The 18,987-nt window shown below is 40.9% G+C and overlaps 1 protein-coding gene across 1 annotated transcript; it reads right to left on the bottom strand.

The window, feature by feature from the left end:
• Window positions 1-498: 498 nt before the first annotated feature.
• LOC119740367 (kinesin-like protein KIF9) lies at window positions 499-15,478 on the bottom strand. The gene is given in 16 exon segments (XM_038215637.1): window positions 499-2,376; window positions 3,481-3,512; window positions 3,515-3,584; window positions 4,086-4,192; window positions 5,276-5,455; window positions 6,325-6,447; window positions 7,047-7,318; window positions 7,538-7,698; window positions 8,632-8,883; window positions 9,511-9,722; window positions 10,844-10,991; window positions 11,458-11,634; window positions 12,321-12,545; window positions 13,722-13,828; window positions 14,559-14,856; window positions 15,310-15,478. Coding segments are annotated over 16 exon segments (2,631 nt in total). The 5' UTR covers window positions 15,466-15,478; the 3' UTR covers window positions 499-2,265.
• Between the last annotated feature and the right edge of the window lie 3,509 nt (window positions 15,479-18,987).

The following is an 18,987-nucleotide window of genomic DNA, read 5'->3' on the forward strand; positions in this document are numbered from 1 at the left end:
AGATTTTACCAAGCGATAATATTCTTCCCATTTCACAATTTAAAGCCACTCAACATTTGTTTCATATAACTGACATATAGATCCTTGTCATTTGATATATTTGAACTTTTATTTCAATAAAAACTGGAGGAAAATGTATTTCTCTCTTCCAAACCACCCCTTCACGAAAATGTTTGAACCCCACTCTGTAGCGCTGGTTCTTTGGAACAATACGCGCTACGCGCAACGCTGAACGCGCACACCAGCCTGCATTTCTTTTGCACACAAATACCGCGTCATGGAACAATAGTATTTCCCATTCCCCATGGGCGGATAGTACTTTTTGAGCCGCGGCGTGAATGGGAGCAATAACGAATGTCACGTGATGTGAATTCCACCAATCAAATGACAAGGATCTGTATGTCGGTTATATTATTCCTTCTTTAGACCTTATGCATTGGGTGTGTCTCAGAGGCTGTTCTTTGTTATTTTAATCTAGTAACAATGAATGCACCAAAAGTTTTCTCATGCCTATCCACACAGTACAATACATCGACCTCTAATTCCGGCTTAACGCATCAGGTCTATTATGGAAGTGATCATTACTATTGATGCCCCGCTGAGCATCTGTTGGGGAGGGAATCTGGAAAAAAGAGTTCCAGATATGGTTTTGCCAGGTTTCTTGGGTTTTGAGGGTTTTGGTTAAATTATAGCGCCTTCTTTTGGGGGGTCTTTTTCTTTTGAATGATCCAGTCACAGTGTTTTTATGCCTAAAATTAAATGTGTACATGTATTAACACAAAGCATGTTGCTCTTTTATGTGGTTAAGTGTTGTGCTGATTCTGTAGTGAACATGCAGACTGATTGAATGCCTGCCAGTACAGTGTATTTACATCGTGCATGTAAAGCTGAATTAAAACCTTCATGACTTCTGTATTTGTGCAGAATTTCCAGTCATCGTACTGAGGAGCTGTTTGATTGAATTGATCGGTTTTTGTTGGTTTTTTGTGTGTGCAAGCTGGCAGTGTGTGAGGTTGGGACACGTCTTTGGGTTTCCAAAAACATTAGGGGCAGTTCAGTGTCCCCATATCTCTGTTCCTATATCACATACAATAGAAAACTACCCCACAACCAATACGGTCAGTATTCTAACCATTTTGAAAATAAAAACGAAAATACTCTTATGCATTAGTGGTCTGTAAATAACTGTATTTTAAGTTTCAATAAAACAAGAAAACAAAATAATGACTGCTGTCAAATTTTACATTCTTCGGTTTCAATTCACTCTTTTAATGTTCAGAAACGGGACTACCAGCCCACTGTCTGTTATGTATTAGTGAAAGCACATTATATTACAAAGAGGACGGATTATAGTCAATGAATTCCATATGTACATCAGTAATAATTACAAAACAAGCCTAGGACTTTTTTACTTAGCCGAAACAAAAAAAATCTTCAGCAAAGGATGTGGACGGCTTTTTAAAAAAATGTTGACATGTGTAGCGACCAATTTGCAAATACTGAATTTGTTTTCAGCACATTCATTCAATGATCTCTAAAGCACACATACACAAGTAATGCCTACATCTAATTTGAAAACATAATTCTAAAACGTAACACTATAAATACAGGTGTACAGAACATCCATACCTCAAATATTCACGGAAAAGGTGGTGTGTGGAAGATGCTCTAGTCAACGCACGTTGACCATTTAGCAATAACTACTTTCTGAATGATCACAAGTTGAAGAATGATGCATCTTCTGATCTAAGGGTTTGCACCAAGGTCGATCATAAGGCGGCAGCCTCGATTAGCTGCTGCAATTATCCTAAAAGCCAACGTCAGATGCTCATGAGAGGCTCACGTGAACCTTCGGACATTCAATGTTAAATCAGTTAAGGTGGGTAATTACATCAGACCTAACAATTCCCTTAAGAACAGAATACATAAATCCTTCATTTAAAGACAATTCCACAAAGCCTCTTGAGGTGTCTCATTCTTTCTGACTGACATAAAAGAAAAGGAAATGCTGGTTTAGAAAAGTAAAAGAAAAGAATTTATACATATACATGAAATGGGTTGGCAGATTTTTAATTTAAACCAAAACCCAAACCCATAAAGGAAGAAAAAAAAGTTTGAACAAATTTTTACAAATTTTACTAGGACAACAGTGCAATCATATTAACAGCGACCCCTGTCTTTACTACATGTATACACCGTGTCTATAAGTAAATTTGGGATGGATTTTTACAATTGTTTTTCATGGATTGAACAGTATAAACAGCGTTAGTTTTGGACAGCCATGAGTGATGGAGGTTGATTGCGGATGGTCTTGGTGGGTGTGCCCACTGCTCGTCTGTCGGCCTGGGCTTGCCTCATTGCTGCCTCCAGAGTTTGCTGCAAAAGAAAAATGGATCAACACAAAGTGTCTTTAAGACGTCCTCTATTATGGTTTGATAAATTTGCCGATTACGTGTACAGTGGAACACCATTATAACAAGGTCCTTGGGACTTTACATAATTATTACCTTGTTACAACAGGTACCTTGTATTAACAGTAATGGAAACCAAAGTAAAAACAAAGACTGGGACCTCAAATTTTGCTTGTTATAAGCAGGATGTTGAATTAACAGTGCTCTTATCAGGGTTCAACTGTATGTACTTTATGTACAACTGCCAGAGATCCAAACATTGCCTTGTAATGAGTGGACCCTTGGTGACACTTTCATGCACATTCCTGCGCTTTGACGCTTCCTGCATAATGGCAAGAGATCGGCACTATAATCGTGTACTCGGTTTTGTCCTTCCTACTGTGACATGACCACGCACACTGCGCTTTTGTATGCACAAGCCTTTAATGTGATAAGTGAACCAGTTTGCACATGCCACAACAAGTAATCAGGCATGCAACCTTTCCTCGGATCCGCTGATTTCCTCGTTTTTTTTACTTCTCATGAATGCCATTACAAATTGAAAAACACTGTACAAAGTCTTGTGTGGTTTGGAATTTCCTCGTTTTTTGAAAATTTTCAGTTGCATGCCTGAGTAATGTGATGTAAATCAATGCAGATTTGAAATCAGAGTTGGGGCCCACCTCAATTCATATCGAGGACGAGTTCCTGACAAGTTGCAGGTATAATTATTCACTTTGTCCGGAAGAAGCTCTGCATTTGTCCTGGACATGTTTCAGGGAAATGTTCATTAGCAATTGCTTGACTCGCCAATACTGATAACTTCGTCGCGGGAGATTGCAGGGAAGTTGTCTAGAATCCTCCAACTTATACCCGATACAGTGTCAGTAACTTGTCCGGAACTCGTCCCGGATTTGAATTGAAACAGGCCCTGAGTAGACTTGTTCATTTTAATAAAATGGAAAACAATGGTCCACCAGAAAACTCTGAAAATATATGGGAAATGAACCAGGTTCAATTTCTGAAAGATTGTTATCTGGAATTAGATGGGCTATCTCCCAGTTTAATGGAGTGTTTGTTTGTTTCTTACCCGTCTATCTGTGCGCATCCTGGCATTGTAAAGGAAGCGGAGTCCGGATTCTCCATCAAAAGCTGGGACTGAAGGCGTTCAAATTTCTCTCCCTCGTCCTCGGGCTTAAAGAAAAAAAAAAAAATAAATGAAGTGAATGCTTTCAATTTTACACAGAACATTAGATGGTTAGGAAGAAATTTCGACTATTTTATTGTGTTGTAGAATGATAATGACACAATATTTTTCAATGGTACAAACTTATGACGGGGTTAAGAGAAGAATTAGCACTTCAGAGTGGAACTTCACTTTTTTCCGTATTACTCTATTCTCTCTGACGTTCAGCAATTTACAAAATTAGCTCAAGATACATGTATCTTTTTTCTTTCACATCGAGAAAGTTCATGTGTAACAAGCCTCTGTACTGATGACGTCACACTTTGTTTACGTATGCACTTTCCTATGGAGCCAGTGGGGGCCCATGGTCCACTAAGTAAAGCTCACACATAATTAAAGTGTGACACCATCAGAACAGTGGCTTATTGAAAGTTATAATACCCAGATGTATGGAAATCAGACTTTTTTTCACAAATGGTCTTAATAGTTGTAAGTCATTGAGAACTCACCATGTCTACATTATACATGGTGCCTGATCGTATACCAAAGCCTGCATTAGCACTAGTCTGCTGGTCATCACTACTTAGGAAGCACTCTGAATACCAAGTGTCAAATTCTACAAAGAAAAACAAAACAAGTTCAGCATTGGAAGCAATAAAAATATCCATTGTGCAATAAAAATATCCGAAACTTCAGAAAGAAGGCAATTAATTGGTTTCACAGGTAGACAATTCGGGCGATTCACAATGCAGTGCGCCACCAAGAGTTTGCCACAGAGAGTCCATTTTTCAAGTTTACGGTCGACAAAACATGGCCCATTTGAATGAGTGTCGGTAGACAACTTGAGCTAATATGTCATAGACTGGGGCATAGCGTTCTGCCGCCTTGGTTGAAAGATAGTAAGGGGACTGAAAACTGCCTGTGAAATTATTCTTTCTGGCAAGTTGTCATTTTGAAGAAATCGGCCCGCGGTTGCTACAATTCGTCGGTTCAGTGCATGACATCGCGTAGCTGCAATCGGCTCAGTGAGAACGTGTCTCGGATGCTGAATTCAGGCCCAATTCAAAACATGATTCAGCAACTTTTGATTTGAAATCGAGATCCTAGAATGCTGCTTTTCTCTGAAACTTCATCAGGTTAGTTATTCAGCACCCTTCTTTAGATTTTGAGCATATTTGTTGCTTCAAACGAACAAAATGCACAAATAACAAATGCTGGACTGTACCTTTGACAAATGTGATGATTACAAGAGCTAATGACTGGGTTCAAAAGCTAGATGGTTTATCATAGTCTGATAATCTTGGTTCCAAGCCACGTATTACTTGTTGGTCGTATCGTTTTCAAAGGGAACCATTTTGACTATCGTTTGACTAGTGACAGTTACTTGCACATTGCTATTCACATGCTGGCAAAATGAAGTTACATTATAGTTCAACCACAAGTTGACCCATGGTTCTTAATCACACTTGCTCCATGATGCCCAAAGTGTTGTCATCACAAGCCAATCACAAGTCATCCAGTCTCTGGTCAACTGGCTTTTCAAAAGAACTCTGACGAAGGCTTGTCTCTGATATCGTAACACTCTGATACTTAAGACCTGAATCGAGTGACTTGTGATTAACTTGTGAATGACTCATGTAACAACTCTAGATGTTCTGTTCTTCTACAAGTGAAGTCTCTAGGAGGCTCTCTCGCTAACCTGTGATCAGCCTCTGTCTGCACTGGTCCACAAGTTTCTGGCAGTACTGCACCTCTGACTTGACCTGGCGTAGTTCATCGTAGTCCAGCCTGTAAGCTGCTTTCAGCTCCTTCAGCTTACGGATCAGCTGGAATTCCTCCTCTGAAATCACCATTTCACCATTTTCTGTGGAAAAGTCTCCTATCGGTAGAACAATGAGAAACAAAATTGGTGGCAATCCCAACAAATTACACTAAATATTCCCCAATTGTTTTTTTTTTCATAAAATTTTATGAGAATTTTTTTTCCAAAATCAAAAGATATTTATGCGGTACAAAAAAAAATCACAACTAAGCAGATATAAACGACATTTCCATCACTGTGATTTGGCCTATTCCCTCTAATCTCCTTTAACCTCCAAGGCTTTATGCAGGATTTTGCAGGATTGTACAAGGTGAAACACAGCTGCCTTAATTTTCAAACCTCCAAAGTGAAAGTGAAAAGAAAGTGTCACTCCTTTCCAACACAGTGGAGGATTCAAGAAAATCTGGGTGCGATCAACAAATGTACTTTACAAAGGCAACAAATTGGGAGTGTTTCCATTACTTCTTATCCATTTAAAAGTTCTCTTCTTTCAGTTGAACTGACTGAAAGTAACAAAACTGACAAGTCAAGTAAAGGTAGTCCCAAAGTGCACAAAACTTGATTAAATTGATTCAGAATGTCTATTTATTGGAAGTCTTTTCTTACATCGGGTGTACACAATGGGCGGGATTTAAGTTCATCCATTCGGAGAAATCCTATACAATAGCACTGCCTGGTTGTCTTCATCGGCCAACAACAAGGCAAAGTAACAAGTGACTGTCAGTTGTGACTTAGCCTTGTTGTTGGCCGATGAACACAGCCAGGCAGTGCTATTGTATAAGACTACCCCAAAAGGGTGAACCTAATATTCAGTGGATCAGTCAGTGAGATATGTACAACGCAAGACACAAAGCTGGATCTCTTGGACTATGACAAGTTCCTCCTGCGGTGTTCCTTTTTGCCTCCAAGCCAACCAATGTGCTTACCCTGCTCAGATCTGTCATTCCTGACTTTGTCAATGGCCTGTCGCGTCTGGTCGATTTCCTCCTTTGTTATGTTGATGGTCTTGGCCAGGTCTCGGCATTGCTTCTTTTTAGTTCCAAGAATATCTAGATAAACAAAAATTGAGACTTAGGATCGATAACTGAGACGAGTTGTGCTGCATTTTGACAAATTTTAATGTAATTTGCTCATATAAAATAATGAAACTTCGTGACACGGACTTGAATATGCTCAGGTCTGTGTTTTTTTTCATCAAAATCTTTAGGCTGCCACAACAAAATAACTATTGCTTCCAAAAACAAAGAAACTACTTCTTGTGGCTATGCTGCCCTTGAGTCTGTGTGCAGATGACATGGATGAGCAAAATATCAGTCGTTGAGAGATATTTCTATTAGAAAACTAAAATTGCCAAGACTCTTGGGAAACCTTTTTACATATTAGTGTGCGACTTGAAAATCACCTCGAAGTGTGTTTCCTATTCTGCAGGTGTTTTGGGCTGAAAAAAAGTTTTTTATTTTTAAACAAGCACTCCGGCCAAAACTAGGGTAATAGAGAGAAAGTGAACATAGGAGAGAATGACTGTTTCGGCTGGGAAATATCATTTCAATATTGGGTTTAGCCCTTCATCTATATAATTTTATAAGCACTGTATACTTGGTGTCATCTGTGAGTTTGGGAATGTATGAATTTCAAATAAATGGATTACCTTTGTTTTCTATGAGTATCCTATTAATCTCGCTCCCTCTCTCATGCTTGAACTCCTCGAAGGCGACAGTGCGCAGCGGCGGCGTGCTGGCCCGTGGTGGCTGGGGCAGCTCCGACAGAGGCCCTCCTGAGCCGGCCGCTGAGGCTGTCTCGGCACGCACCGCTGACTCCCTCATTTCAAGGGGAGCTGGGCGGACCGGAGAGGACTGCTCCGTGGGGTGGGTGCTGGGCACAGGACTGGTGGTGCCTTGGACGACCTTGGTGGGTTGCGGGCTGTGGGTTTGGAGGGAAGAAATAGCTTGAGGCCTGTTTATACTTCACGTGAATGAAAATTCAAAGCAGTTGTAAACCCAGGTCATACTTGTTGGTGAGCAAATTCAACTCTGTTAAATTAATTTGGCTTCATCCCAATAACCTTTCTGTCTGCCGACATCATTAGTGAAATATCCTTCTCTCGAAAAATCAACAGGATTTTTTTTGTTCAGAACAAACCTTGCTCTGTCTTTGCCCTTCTTGGTTCTGGCTTTCTTGGCAGACACAATGGCTGAGTGAGTGGGCTTGGCAGATGAGGGCGCTACACCCAGACCGAAACCCTGGCCATCCACGTCACCAACGTATGTGGCCCCTCCGTTGTCATCAAACACCACCCCGGCCTGATAAGGGGGACACAACAGTAATCGGAAATGTGAAGAAAATAAAACATTTGCATACAGTTACCAACTCAGAGGTGAATTTTTGTTATATTGATTCAGTAACAGGGCACTGACCCTCCCTACACTCGAAAAAAAAAAGTTATCTATTTTATACACAGTGGTTGCCATATGCAACCACAAAATAGAGCCCTTAAAGTGTCCAATACCAACAACACTCCAAAAATAACACACAAGTTTAATGAATGGAGTATATAACTGCACAAAACAGAGTACAGAAAATTTACATTAGACAAACAAATATCAACCTGACAATAATCTGAGTTACATTTCATTATAAAAAAAACCCCTGAAGTTGACGTAATTTTATCTTTCCCAAGTTATTTTCTCATTAAAATGATTGGCTCTTATGGAGCTGTCTCAGATGAATTCCACAATTCTGTCTGTTAACCCTTGTATTTTCTGTGCAGAGAATATGTGATGCGATCAAGTTACATGAGTCGTTTGTCGGGAATTTTCATTTGGCGATACAGGCCAAAATAGGGCCACTTCATCACATCACTTCATTGCATCTCTTGGTGTTCCAACTTCCATAATTTTTGAACTAAAGATGGTTCCAGCATGCAGTTTTCACAGCAACAATGCTGAGATTGTGCTCTTTTCAAATCTGTAATAAATTTTTTTTTGACCAGGGTCGACAAACGACTCATGTAGCTTGATCGCATCACATATGGTTATTGATTTCTTATAAACAAAGTAAAGGAGACTTCAAATAAAATGTCTTTTGTCTCCCCCCCCCAGGGGGTGAGTTGCCTTTTTCTGGGGCTGCTGTACTTAGCATACCAATTCCAATGTATTATTTGATTTGCCAGTGGATCTGCCGAAGTCATTCAACTGTCTCCTGAGAACATGCACATCAGATACAAGCAATTTTACCTTCTGAGCTGCAGCCACAGCGGCCGGATCCATGCGGTCAATCAGCGTGTACTTGCCCCTCAGCCTAGCCTCCACGTCTTGCTCCATCTGGCCCACGATGTTCTTGAATGAGGAAAAGACCGTCTGGATCTGACGGACGTTGACCACGTCCATCTCATCTATGGCACCGTCCAGGTACCGCCGGGCCTGGCTCTGGATTTCAAGCTGCTGGGCGTCTGACAGGGGCTCGTAGTTGACCTGACTCCTGTTGGCCTGGACATCGAGAGGGATTCATAATACAGACTGTAGCTGGACCTTTAAATGTGACGAATTGACGTTAGCTTCACATACCTTGGTTAATGTCACAATTAATTACGGTCGATATATTAAACCATTTTGTTTGTCTTGAGCAATTAAGAATAGATCAACTTTATAAAACTTGATTACCACTCAACATCATAAAAAATAATCAAATTAGGTTTTGCCCTTCACCGACGTACAAACACCGTATACTCAGTGAGAGTTGGAAAAATCACTCAAGTGGGACTCGAACCCACGACCTCCTGCTTTCTAGTGCAGATGTCTTATCACTTGACCACCGAGCTAACGGGATTGGTTGGTTGGTTCGAATCTGGTGTACATAGCAACGGGTACCGCATTAACTATTCATAAGATGGAATTTTTGCGTCGGGGTGATGTTAATCAAATTAGGTTTTGCCCTTCACCGACGGGCTAAAGCTAATTTGATTAACATCACCCCGACGCAAAAATTTCATCTAAGGAATCATACAATTTACCAGCCACATTTGATGGTCATACATTCTCTACAGGGTTATGGCAGGTGTTAATCCTTTTATCTTTACTCATGATTTATTTTTTGCTTTCTTTCAATTTTCTTACCAGTGTATCGTGCATCGCCAGCTCATGCTTTAGATGCTCAATTTCCTTGGTGAGTTTCTTGACGAGCAACACCGGATCAAAGAATTCGTTGACGGCCGGTTCAATGCTGATGCCCCTCATGCGGATGGCAAAGCGCAGTGTGGATATAGTCTCTTCAATCTGTGCTGCCTCGCCCCAAACATTAGCAACCAGTACAGTGTTGCAGGTACCACCTAAACACAGCAAGAAAAGGACAATGGTTGCTTAATCCGCCAGTCATTGACTCATTAGGTCCTGTACATTGCTCCAAACTGCCCCAGCACTGTACAGTTTTATAGATTCATCAGGGATTAAATCTGTTGTTTTCCAATGTGCAACAGGTGATAATGGGATATTGAACAAATGTGTGCAATCACTGAGGCCTCCAACAATAATAGTTCTCCTTCCGGTTACCCTACCTACCCTATTTTGACATCCCTCTAACCCTAATTTTTTTTTGGGGGGGGGGGGAATGAGGGAAAAACCTGAAAACCATCAATTACTACCTTTTACCCTTTACTACACGCAGACACCTCTATATGATTGTACACAAACCCCCCCCTCAAAAAAAAAAATTACCTACCTAACTACCCTCTTTTCACATGCCATGTAATCTGAAGCAGAACACTTTTTTTTTGGCAAGATTATAAAACGGTGTTTTGTGGGTGACAGGGTCAATCCTACCTCAGCCAAGTTCTTTGTTCTTCATTTCTGAAGGCCAATTCATTTGCAGCATGCATCAGCATTCATGATGCAGAATTCACAAAACTTGGGGCACTGTGCGGAGAATGTTTCTTTACTTATGTACATTGAATTTTCATGTACATTCCCATGAAGTAGGGATGTGTCTTTATAATTAATCTATCGCGTTAGAATTGCGTCAACACAGCTTGTGAAATATTGCCCAATTACATGACGTACAAATGGATGCGGAACGCGCAAAATCTGAGACAAACGGAACTTAACATATAAAATTCCATAGGGTCATCTAAGGGGCGTGGCTAACTCGCAAACGACGATAGGTCGATTCTGTTGCTGGTCCCAGAGGGCCAGCCTTCAGTCCTCTTTGTACCTACATGCATCTCACTGACTGACTGACTGACTGACTCCCCGACCGACTGTTACTTGTGACGTAGACTTGCAGAATGCTCACTTTAGCCCTAAACAATTGACTCGGATTATACTACACCCCTCAGACCAAACTCGCCTGGGACAAGTGAGTTTTATAGTCTTGTTTTTAAATTGAACCTTGTACATGTTGTACCAAAGGCCTAGTGAGTGAGTTGGGACATGATGGAGAGACGCGTTTGCTTACCGAGTGAGTCTTTGAGCGCGTGGGTGAGTTTGGTCTGCCTGTAAGGTATGTGATCCCGTTTCTTGTCGGCCAAGGCGATGATGGTCTGCTCCAGGAAGGTCAGAGACTTGTTGATGAACATCGCCTCTTGCTGCGTCTTGCCTTCAGACTGTGGATATACAAGAATTTGGGGTTAAAAATACTAACCACAGGTTTTATTTGACTTCTATGTCATTTTCAAGAGTTTTTACCTTGGCCTACTGTAATCCTCAGATAAAAATACCCAAATGATATTTTGGGTTAATTTTGCGCACTAACAGATCCCTCTTCTGCAGGTAGACTGGTTCCTGGTCCATACATTTTTGACTCCGAAAGGGGGTGGGAAATGAATTATTGTCGGGCCACAAACCGTTCAAAATTAGTAAAGTTGTTATTCTGAAGCAAAGTTTTCCATTCGAATTCTCATTCAAAAAATAAAAACTTTTGTAACATTATTGCTAGAAAAATAGCACTTTAAAAAACAAATCAAGTTTTTTGGGGTGGAACTCATAAATAGCATGGACATCTTCAACAAGTGGAATAAGAATGCAAGTATATAAGAAAAACCCAGAAGTTTACAGCTTCCAATAACATACCCCTGTTTTTCCAAGCCTCTCTGAACCAGCCAGGTCCACCAGGTTGAGTTTGCTCTTCATGTACTTGGCCGTGGAGTCTGTCCGCGACCGGGACTCTACGTGGACGGTGAATATGCAGTGGGAACGAGACGAGGCCTGGTTGAGGGTGTGCGAGGCGATGGCTCGGTTGGTCTCACCCTGGAGAGTCCAAACAAATTTAGTAATTGAAATTAAGAAATGTCCATCGCCAAGACATAAATTCAAAGATCGGTTTTAAGTTTACACATTGAAAGCCGTTCAATGGGGTGAGTAAAATATCACAGAATCAGAAAAAGCGATTAAAATTGTCATCTGCAATTGTCATCAGAATGAGTAAATAATGCCCACACTGAAGTGCACATGAGATTGAGGAAGGCATTCAAAAACTTTTTAAAAGCGTTTAGTATTCTTTAGACCTCTTTGCATGATGATTTGATCAATACTTGTTCAATTTGCGTATACAGACTGATAAGTAACATGGGTTTGATTCTGAAATCAATTAGCAACAAGTTTGTTATTCATCATGTTTTACAGCTTTTTCTTAAAAAATGACCTCAAAACCAAACTTGATGGAATTTACAGAAAATAACAAATGAAACTGGATTCTGTGTTACAATTAAAAAAGGAAAACCTTCAACCTCAACCTATAAAATTGTCCAATTATGGGTGATTGTCATTTTAATAATGAGTACACATTTATTTCAGTTCACACAGGCCAATTTTGTAACTGCACATTTTAAAATATTGCGCACAAGTCACTGGTATAGCCCAATGTCCAATCCCCCCAAAAATCTAAATCACTGCAAGTCCAATCTCTAATTTTGCTGGTTTTTGTTTTGTTTTACCTCAAAGAGCAAGTTGAGTGCCTCCTCCTCATTCTGTGCGATATGTAAGGACAGCCCCTTGATGTTGACCCCAAACGCATCCTCACTGATGGTCATCATGGGCAGGCCCTGGATGGCGTCCGGTAAGGTACTCAGGAGATCAAACATGGTCTCGTTGTAGATCTCCAGGTAGGAGATGCGGACGGTCACAGCCTGCTCGCCTCGCTCCTCAATTTCCTTGTACACCTGTTACAGATCAAGAGCAGATTTCATTTCAACAGAGTGCAGTAGGTAAGGACTTTGGTGATAAAAGTCTCTGTTAAATAAGCCAAGGTCTCCTTTCTTCTAAGCGTACTTATCGTGCATTCCGTCGACATCTAGAAATAGATTCCCAGTATGATAGGAAAAAGGGTCGCTGATCTCCACTTATGACCCTACTAGTGGTGTGTATTTACGGGTAGTATGGGAGCCAGGTACCCCATTGAATGAAAACACGGGTACGCAGGTAACCGTAAAAGAAACCCAACTACAAAATTCAAATCTTAGAAGTTATCTAAAGAGATGTATAGCTTTACGGTGTAAACTGCAACTTTTGCGAGCGTCATCTGTCACTCTGCACATACATAACTGTGAAATATGTTTTGGTTTTTGTTTGCATCCCGGTTTTCATTTTGAAAATTCCTACAAATGGCATTCAAAACCTTTCTCTTTCATTGGCTGAGAAGTCACTGTAAAATTGGTTGCGGGTACCCGATTCAATAATCTGGAACTGGTTCCCGACAGCAGCGGTCGGGTCCCCGCGGTTACCTGATTCTGATGCACACCCCTATACGACCCGCAATGTTTTTGTTTTTTTAATTTGAGTTTGTCATCACAAGGTTATCTGAAGAAATGTCTCCAAAGGTAATGATAAAGTTTGTCTTACATCCCTCAAGTCCATTCGTCTTATTCACTTGTGTGATGCACGGCCAGCTCCATGAAAATGTTGGTGCCACTTTGCACTTCCATTTGCAATGGAGTTGAGACAAAGAAATGCCACATTGTCTTTATCGATATCTAAGGTTATATTTCTCAAGATTAGGCAGTGGCGTAATCAAACCGTGGAAAATCTCCGCTTGTAAGGATGTCAAGTCACAGGGCATGGGACCTAGCAAGGTTCAGCAATTTCATAGCAGTAACTTTTCTTCCCAAATTTTGATCCCATCGTTCTGAGATATTCATTTCCTTGTAGACAGAGTCTATGATGTGCTACTGTTATATCAACATGGCATCTTTATTGCAAAAACAGAACCTTGATTCCTATAATTGATTCCTCCGTGTCCTCTGTGACTCCAAGTGTTGTGAACGACAGAAACGTTCTAGAAACCGTCAAGAATAGGCTGACCAAATGTCTGTAATCACATGCACATGATGATACACTACCTGAGAAATTGCCCTCGGAATGACCCCACGCTGCTGGTAGTTCTCTGTAGTTCCTGTCATGGTAAACGTCTTCCCAGCTCCTGTCTGTCCATAGCACATCAATGTACCTGAGAAAACCACAACCAACAAAATGTCCTTCAATCTCTATTTGTCATCATTTCTGTGGACTCTCAGCATTAATGCTCTACACAGCATTAGCAATGTGCACAACCAACTTGCTCCCGGCTGTCCTAGCCCAACAAGCCTTGAATGATAATATTCAGTTATTTAATTAATACATAAGTTATGAAGGTTGTATTTTAGTTTCATTAACCCTAACTCCCTAGGCATTTTTGCTAGGACACAACCTCGATCCTGCAAAAACCTCAAACTGCCTCCGTGTAAAAATAGCTTACTGCCTCATCAATCCCACAAACTCCGTTATTTCTTGAATGTCGTCCTTGGAGGGGGACCACTGCCTCAATCCTGCAAAATCCTCCAGCAACCACTGTCAATTTGTTCAGACAAAGCCAGTGACATCCTGGAGCAGTGCAGAGGATTTCAAGCATTATCTAGGCCTAAATTTACGTACAGCTGAGCATAAACAACACAAGGTCTGGCCCAAGACCTTGACACAGTGCATCCCCCAAAATCAGACACACATTTTTGCCACGTAGCCTCAATCCTGCAAAATCCTCCATTTTGCAAAGAGGATTTTGGAGGATTTGGGAAGGTTAGGTCAATAAAATAATTATGCAGTATCCTGACTGAATGTGTTTCATTGCAAATACATATTACGTTCTTCCCCTTAGAAATTTAACCCACTAAGATTTCGAGCAAAAGAATGAGTTATTGTACCATTGTAGCCATCCAGTAACTGTGCCACCAGATCCGATGCAACTCCATTGTACACCTGCTCCTGACTGGCATTGTGTAGGATCCCGTCCATCGTGAAGGACCAGTCCAACATCTGGTTATTGACCACCCCCCGCCGCGCATCCTTTTTGGCATGCACATTGACCGCCTTGGACTCTGTGTCAAAGTCGATCAGGTCATGGGCAAAATTGTCCGTGGGCCGAGTGCGGACGAACACCTTGACTTTGCTGCTTCGTCGGCTCATGTTGGAGTCTAAGGATGCAATGCTAACAACTCTGGCCTGGAGTACAGAAAAGATTGAAAGGCATACATTAGAAAATGTGTATAAATAATGCACTGCACTGTTTTAAAGGTGCGTCATGCATTGGTAGAACATGTTGTGAATCAATGGCATATAACGTCAACTTGCTGATGGCATGTCTGTATTAATAAAGTGAAGCCTTACTTTCAACAAATTACACTACAATCACATTTGGCAGTGAAGAACTGTAAAAAGGTATACTACAAAGAATATGACAATTGACCATGTATCACAAAATGACTCTGCATGATGTGATCTGGTTACAAAGTATTAAACAATCATTCAAAAAAAATGACCAAATACACAGCTGAACTTGAATTTTTACACATATGCCAACTGCATTAATTTCAAGTCAGCTTTGCATGCACTCTTCTTCTTGTTTCACCCCATAAATGATTTCGATGATTATGTCACAGGGCTGTTCCAATTTACCGTCTCATCCTGGTACGAGTACGAGACTGGTGTCTGAGCTAGAGACCCATATTCATCTTCAACTTGGAATTCATCATCTGATGATAAATCCCCAGAGCTTGGCTTGAACTCCACCGTTATAGTGTTGGTGTTTTTCTTCCCCACTATTCTAGGCATTTTGGCTGTTGTTTGTAAAATGTAAGCCTATTTCATTATCTTCAAAATCACAAAAAGATTTGTTCAGTGTTCACTTCTAACACAACAGACAAATTTGGGATTGGTGTTGTAACTCAAAGTAAAACCAAAAAGTTAAAGTAACTAGGGCCTAGGCCCCCTATATTGTGAGTTACCACTGCAATTAATGTCACTTGTTATGTCACAATATCATCATAATGCATAAACTATAGTAACTGTACATACTCTATACACAAACTTCAATTTAACTGTGACATCAGAAATGGACTGCACTATCTTAGTTTTACAACACAGGCGCTCCGCGTTATAGCGCGTGAATGTGATTGTGACGCCGGTCATTCAGCGCGACGAGCCCCCATAAAGCACCTCCGCGAAGCGCCGGTGCGTACACATTCTCGTGACAGCCTAGCCCAGGCCATGACATGTAGGAATCGTTCTGAGGGATTGTTAATAAGGCAAGAAACTGTACAAGAATATCCATGCTGTTTCTTACAAATAATCAGCAATAAACTGAGATATCCAATAGTTCTGACAAACATTAATTTTAGTTACTTTTCAAGGTCAATAAGAACATGCAACCGCGTGGCAAGCACCTCCGAGCACCGCCGTCGTGTTCCTCTTTCCTCCCGCTGCTGATGTCAAGTCCACGCTTCAATTTTCAAGTGATTCTCAGTATTATGTTAAAACATAACGAGGGTAAAACGGTAACTGAACAAATTCAGTGAAAGACGTTACTGTACACCGTTCTCAGCTTATAAAAAAAGTAATTTGTCGGTCACGTTAAACTGCTAGTGCTACACATTGGCGAATCCGTATTTCTACGTACGTGATCGTGAGCGAAGTTTGTTATGCCGATCGGCTGCCGTTGTTAGGTTTAATGCGCATGCGCACAACGTCTCGTGTCCTGACTTATGAGATCAAACTCAAGATACCGTAGTTGCAACCTCGTCCCCAGTGCTTACTTTATTTCCAACCTCGTTTCCAATAGTAAACCCTGGATAGGAAACTTTCTTCCTGTATCCTGATTCGATACCGCAATTGGCTAGTAATGGATTTTTATCGTGTACTTGGTGTTATTAATCACAACGTGCAGTACGTGTTTTCGCGATCATTCGTCCACGCCTTCTCGAAAATACTAATTTCCTTTCCAGTTTGTTCATATTAATATGAAATGTGATACTGCATGTTGTCTCGATAAGATCGTAACAGTTTAATTTAAAAAATCGTGTTTTCGTAACTCACGCCGTGCTCGTGCTGCGACGAATTGACTCTGTTTTTACCCCAGACACCGCATACAAAAACAAACGCTAATGTAAAGGATATCCAAGGCACCACACTATTCCTCATTTGCATACGTGTTCAAAAATCTTGCACATGCAAATGATCCAATACCAGGGTGAGAGAGCAGGTAGTGATGGGCGCGTACTGTTCGACACCCTGGGGACGAGGTTGCCGTAGTTGCTGAATATGAATCCGGTGTACGATATCCGATATGGAGGTGCCAGACTCGACTAGACGCTCCGCTCCCGATGAATGCATCCCCGTTATTATTAAAATTCCCATAGACACCAGTGCTAAATACCCACACTTCAAAATTCTTTTAAAAATACTAAGAACTCTCACAGGTATTAAAGATGCACAGAAAAAATGATGACCAACATGTCATCTTTTATTTTATTTTCACTTTTTGGTGGGTTGACCATTGACTTTTTGAGAAATTCTCATCCAAAGAAGATGACCCCTATTTTTCGGAAAGCCGGAAAGCCGTCTTGAAAAATACGGAAGACGGATAAACGTGCCACTCAATGAGTGTGAATATGTTTTTTTGGTGCGTGTGAAAATATTTTTTTGTGTACAGCGGCCGCCACTTATTATGTGGCGGCCGCCAGATAATAAGTGGCGGCCGCCACATAAGTCGTCATAATAAGTGGCAGCCGCTGTACCCAAAAATATTTTCACACGTACAAAAAATATATTCACACTTTTTTTATGTGGCGGCCGCCACTTATTATCTGGCGGCCGCCACATAATAAGTGGTGGCCGCTGTACAAAAAAAATATTTTCACACTTTTTTATGTGGCGGCCGCCACTTATTTTCTGGCGGCCGCCACATAAAAAAGTGTGAATATATTTTTTTTGTACAGCGGCCGCCACTTATTTTTAATAACAACTAACTTGTCGGAAGGTTCAACTCGGTGGATATTATGAGCCGAAACAGATATGATATATTTTGAGCCCAGTGGCGGCGGAACTGGGGGGGGGGGGGGGAGGCCTGGGGAGTGATACTGAGCGATAATGGCTTGACATCTATTTTCTTTGCTAATTACTGATTAATCGGATGCAGCATACGACTTTTTGCTTGCACGGATGTAACACTCGTTTTAGGAGCACCGCACAAAATTGCTCAGCGGTCACTTAATAAAATTGGAAGGCGTGAACAAACAATTACTTAACTGTTTATGTTAATGGTCGTTTTTTTTTAAAAATAAGGCCTTATTAATTATCATTATAATCATTTTATATTTAAACCAATCTTCAAGCAATCTATACCAAAGTGTATTGTGTCATAACCTACTTTAACGAAAGCTGATAAATCCTTTATAGCTAGATTGGTGATAAGATCGCTCAGTTTGATGATGAAGACATAACATTTGGTACACAGTCAGAGTATGTCATGGAGAATATATGTAGTTGCTAGTATAGGCCTTCATGTATATAAACAAATTACCAATTATAGTTGTTCAACCAACCCTCGAGTTAGGGCTGTACTAAAACACATTCACTAGAAAAACAAATAAATAAAATGTCCCACAATTCAAAGAAGTAAAGTAAAAAAACAAATAAAACGGGACGTCATAAAAATTTTAAGTAGATGAAAAAGCAAGTCTTAAAATAAAATATAATAAAATATAAAATATCAGATAAAACACAGTAATTAATAGCACAGATGTTTAAACCGAGACAGAGTATGTGCCTTCCTTTGAGAAGCAGTTAGCTTGTCCAGGGTCCCAAGATATTGAAAATAACGCTTGGTCGCGTTAGTCTTGGGAACAAAAGACATGTGCAGGGAGCCCGGGGGGGGGGGGGGGGGCTGGTACCATCTGTCGATGGGGGCGCTGTTCAAAACCGACAATTATGCACACAAATGGCCAATATATGGTGCATTTCAGGACGGTAAATGTAAGAAATTCTGAAAAAGGCACCAAAAACGGCAGATGCCACAAAAAAGGGCATCACTTAATTTTTGAAAAGGACACTTGTTCAGAAAAAAGGACACTTCGTAAAAAAAAGGGCACTCTTTAGAAGTTATTGGGGGTAAGTCCGTTTAAAAAAGGGCATTTGAATGGAAGAAGGCAGTCTTTACAAAATATTGGGGGAGTACATACCCCCTTACCCCCCCCCCCCCCCCCCCCCCCCCCCCCCCCCCCCCCCCCCCCCCCCCCCCCCGCTGGCTACGCCTATGACTTGGGTTAAGGTTATTTACACATTTAAAAACTTCATACA

This window comes from Patiria miniata, unplaced genomic scaffold, assembly GCF_015706575.1.
Source record: "Patiria miniata isolate m_02_andy unplaced genomic scaffold, ASM1570657v1 HiC_scaffold_5, whole genome shotgun sequence".
Lineage (NCBI taxonomy): Eukaryota > Metazoa > Echinodermata > Asteroidea > Valvatida > Asterinidae > Patiria > Patiria miniata.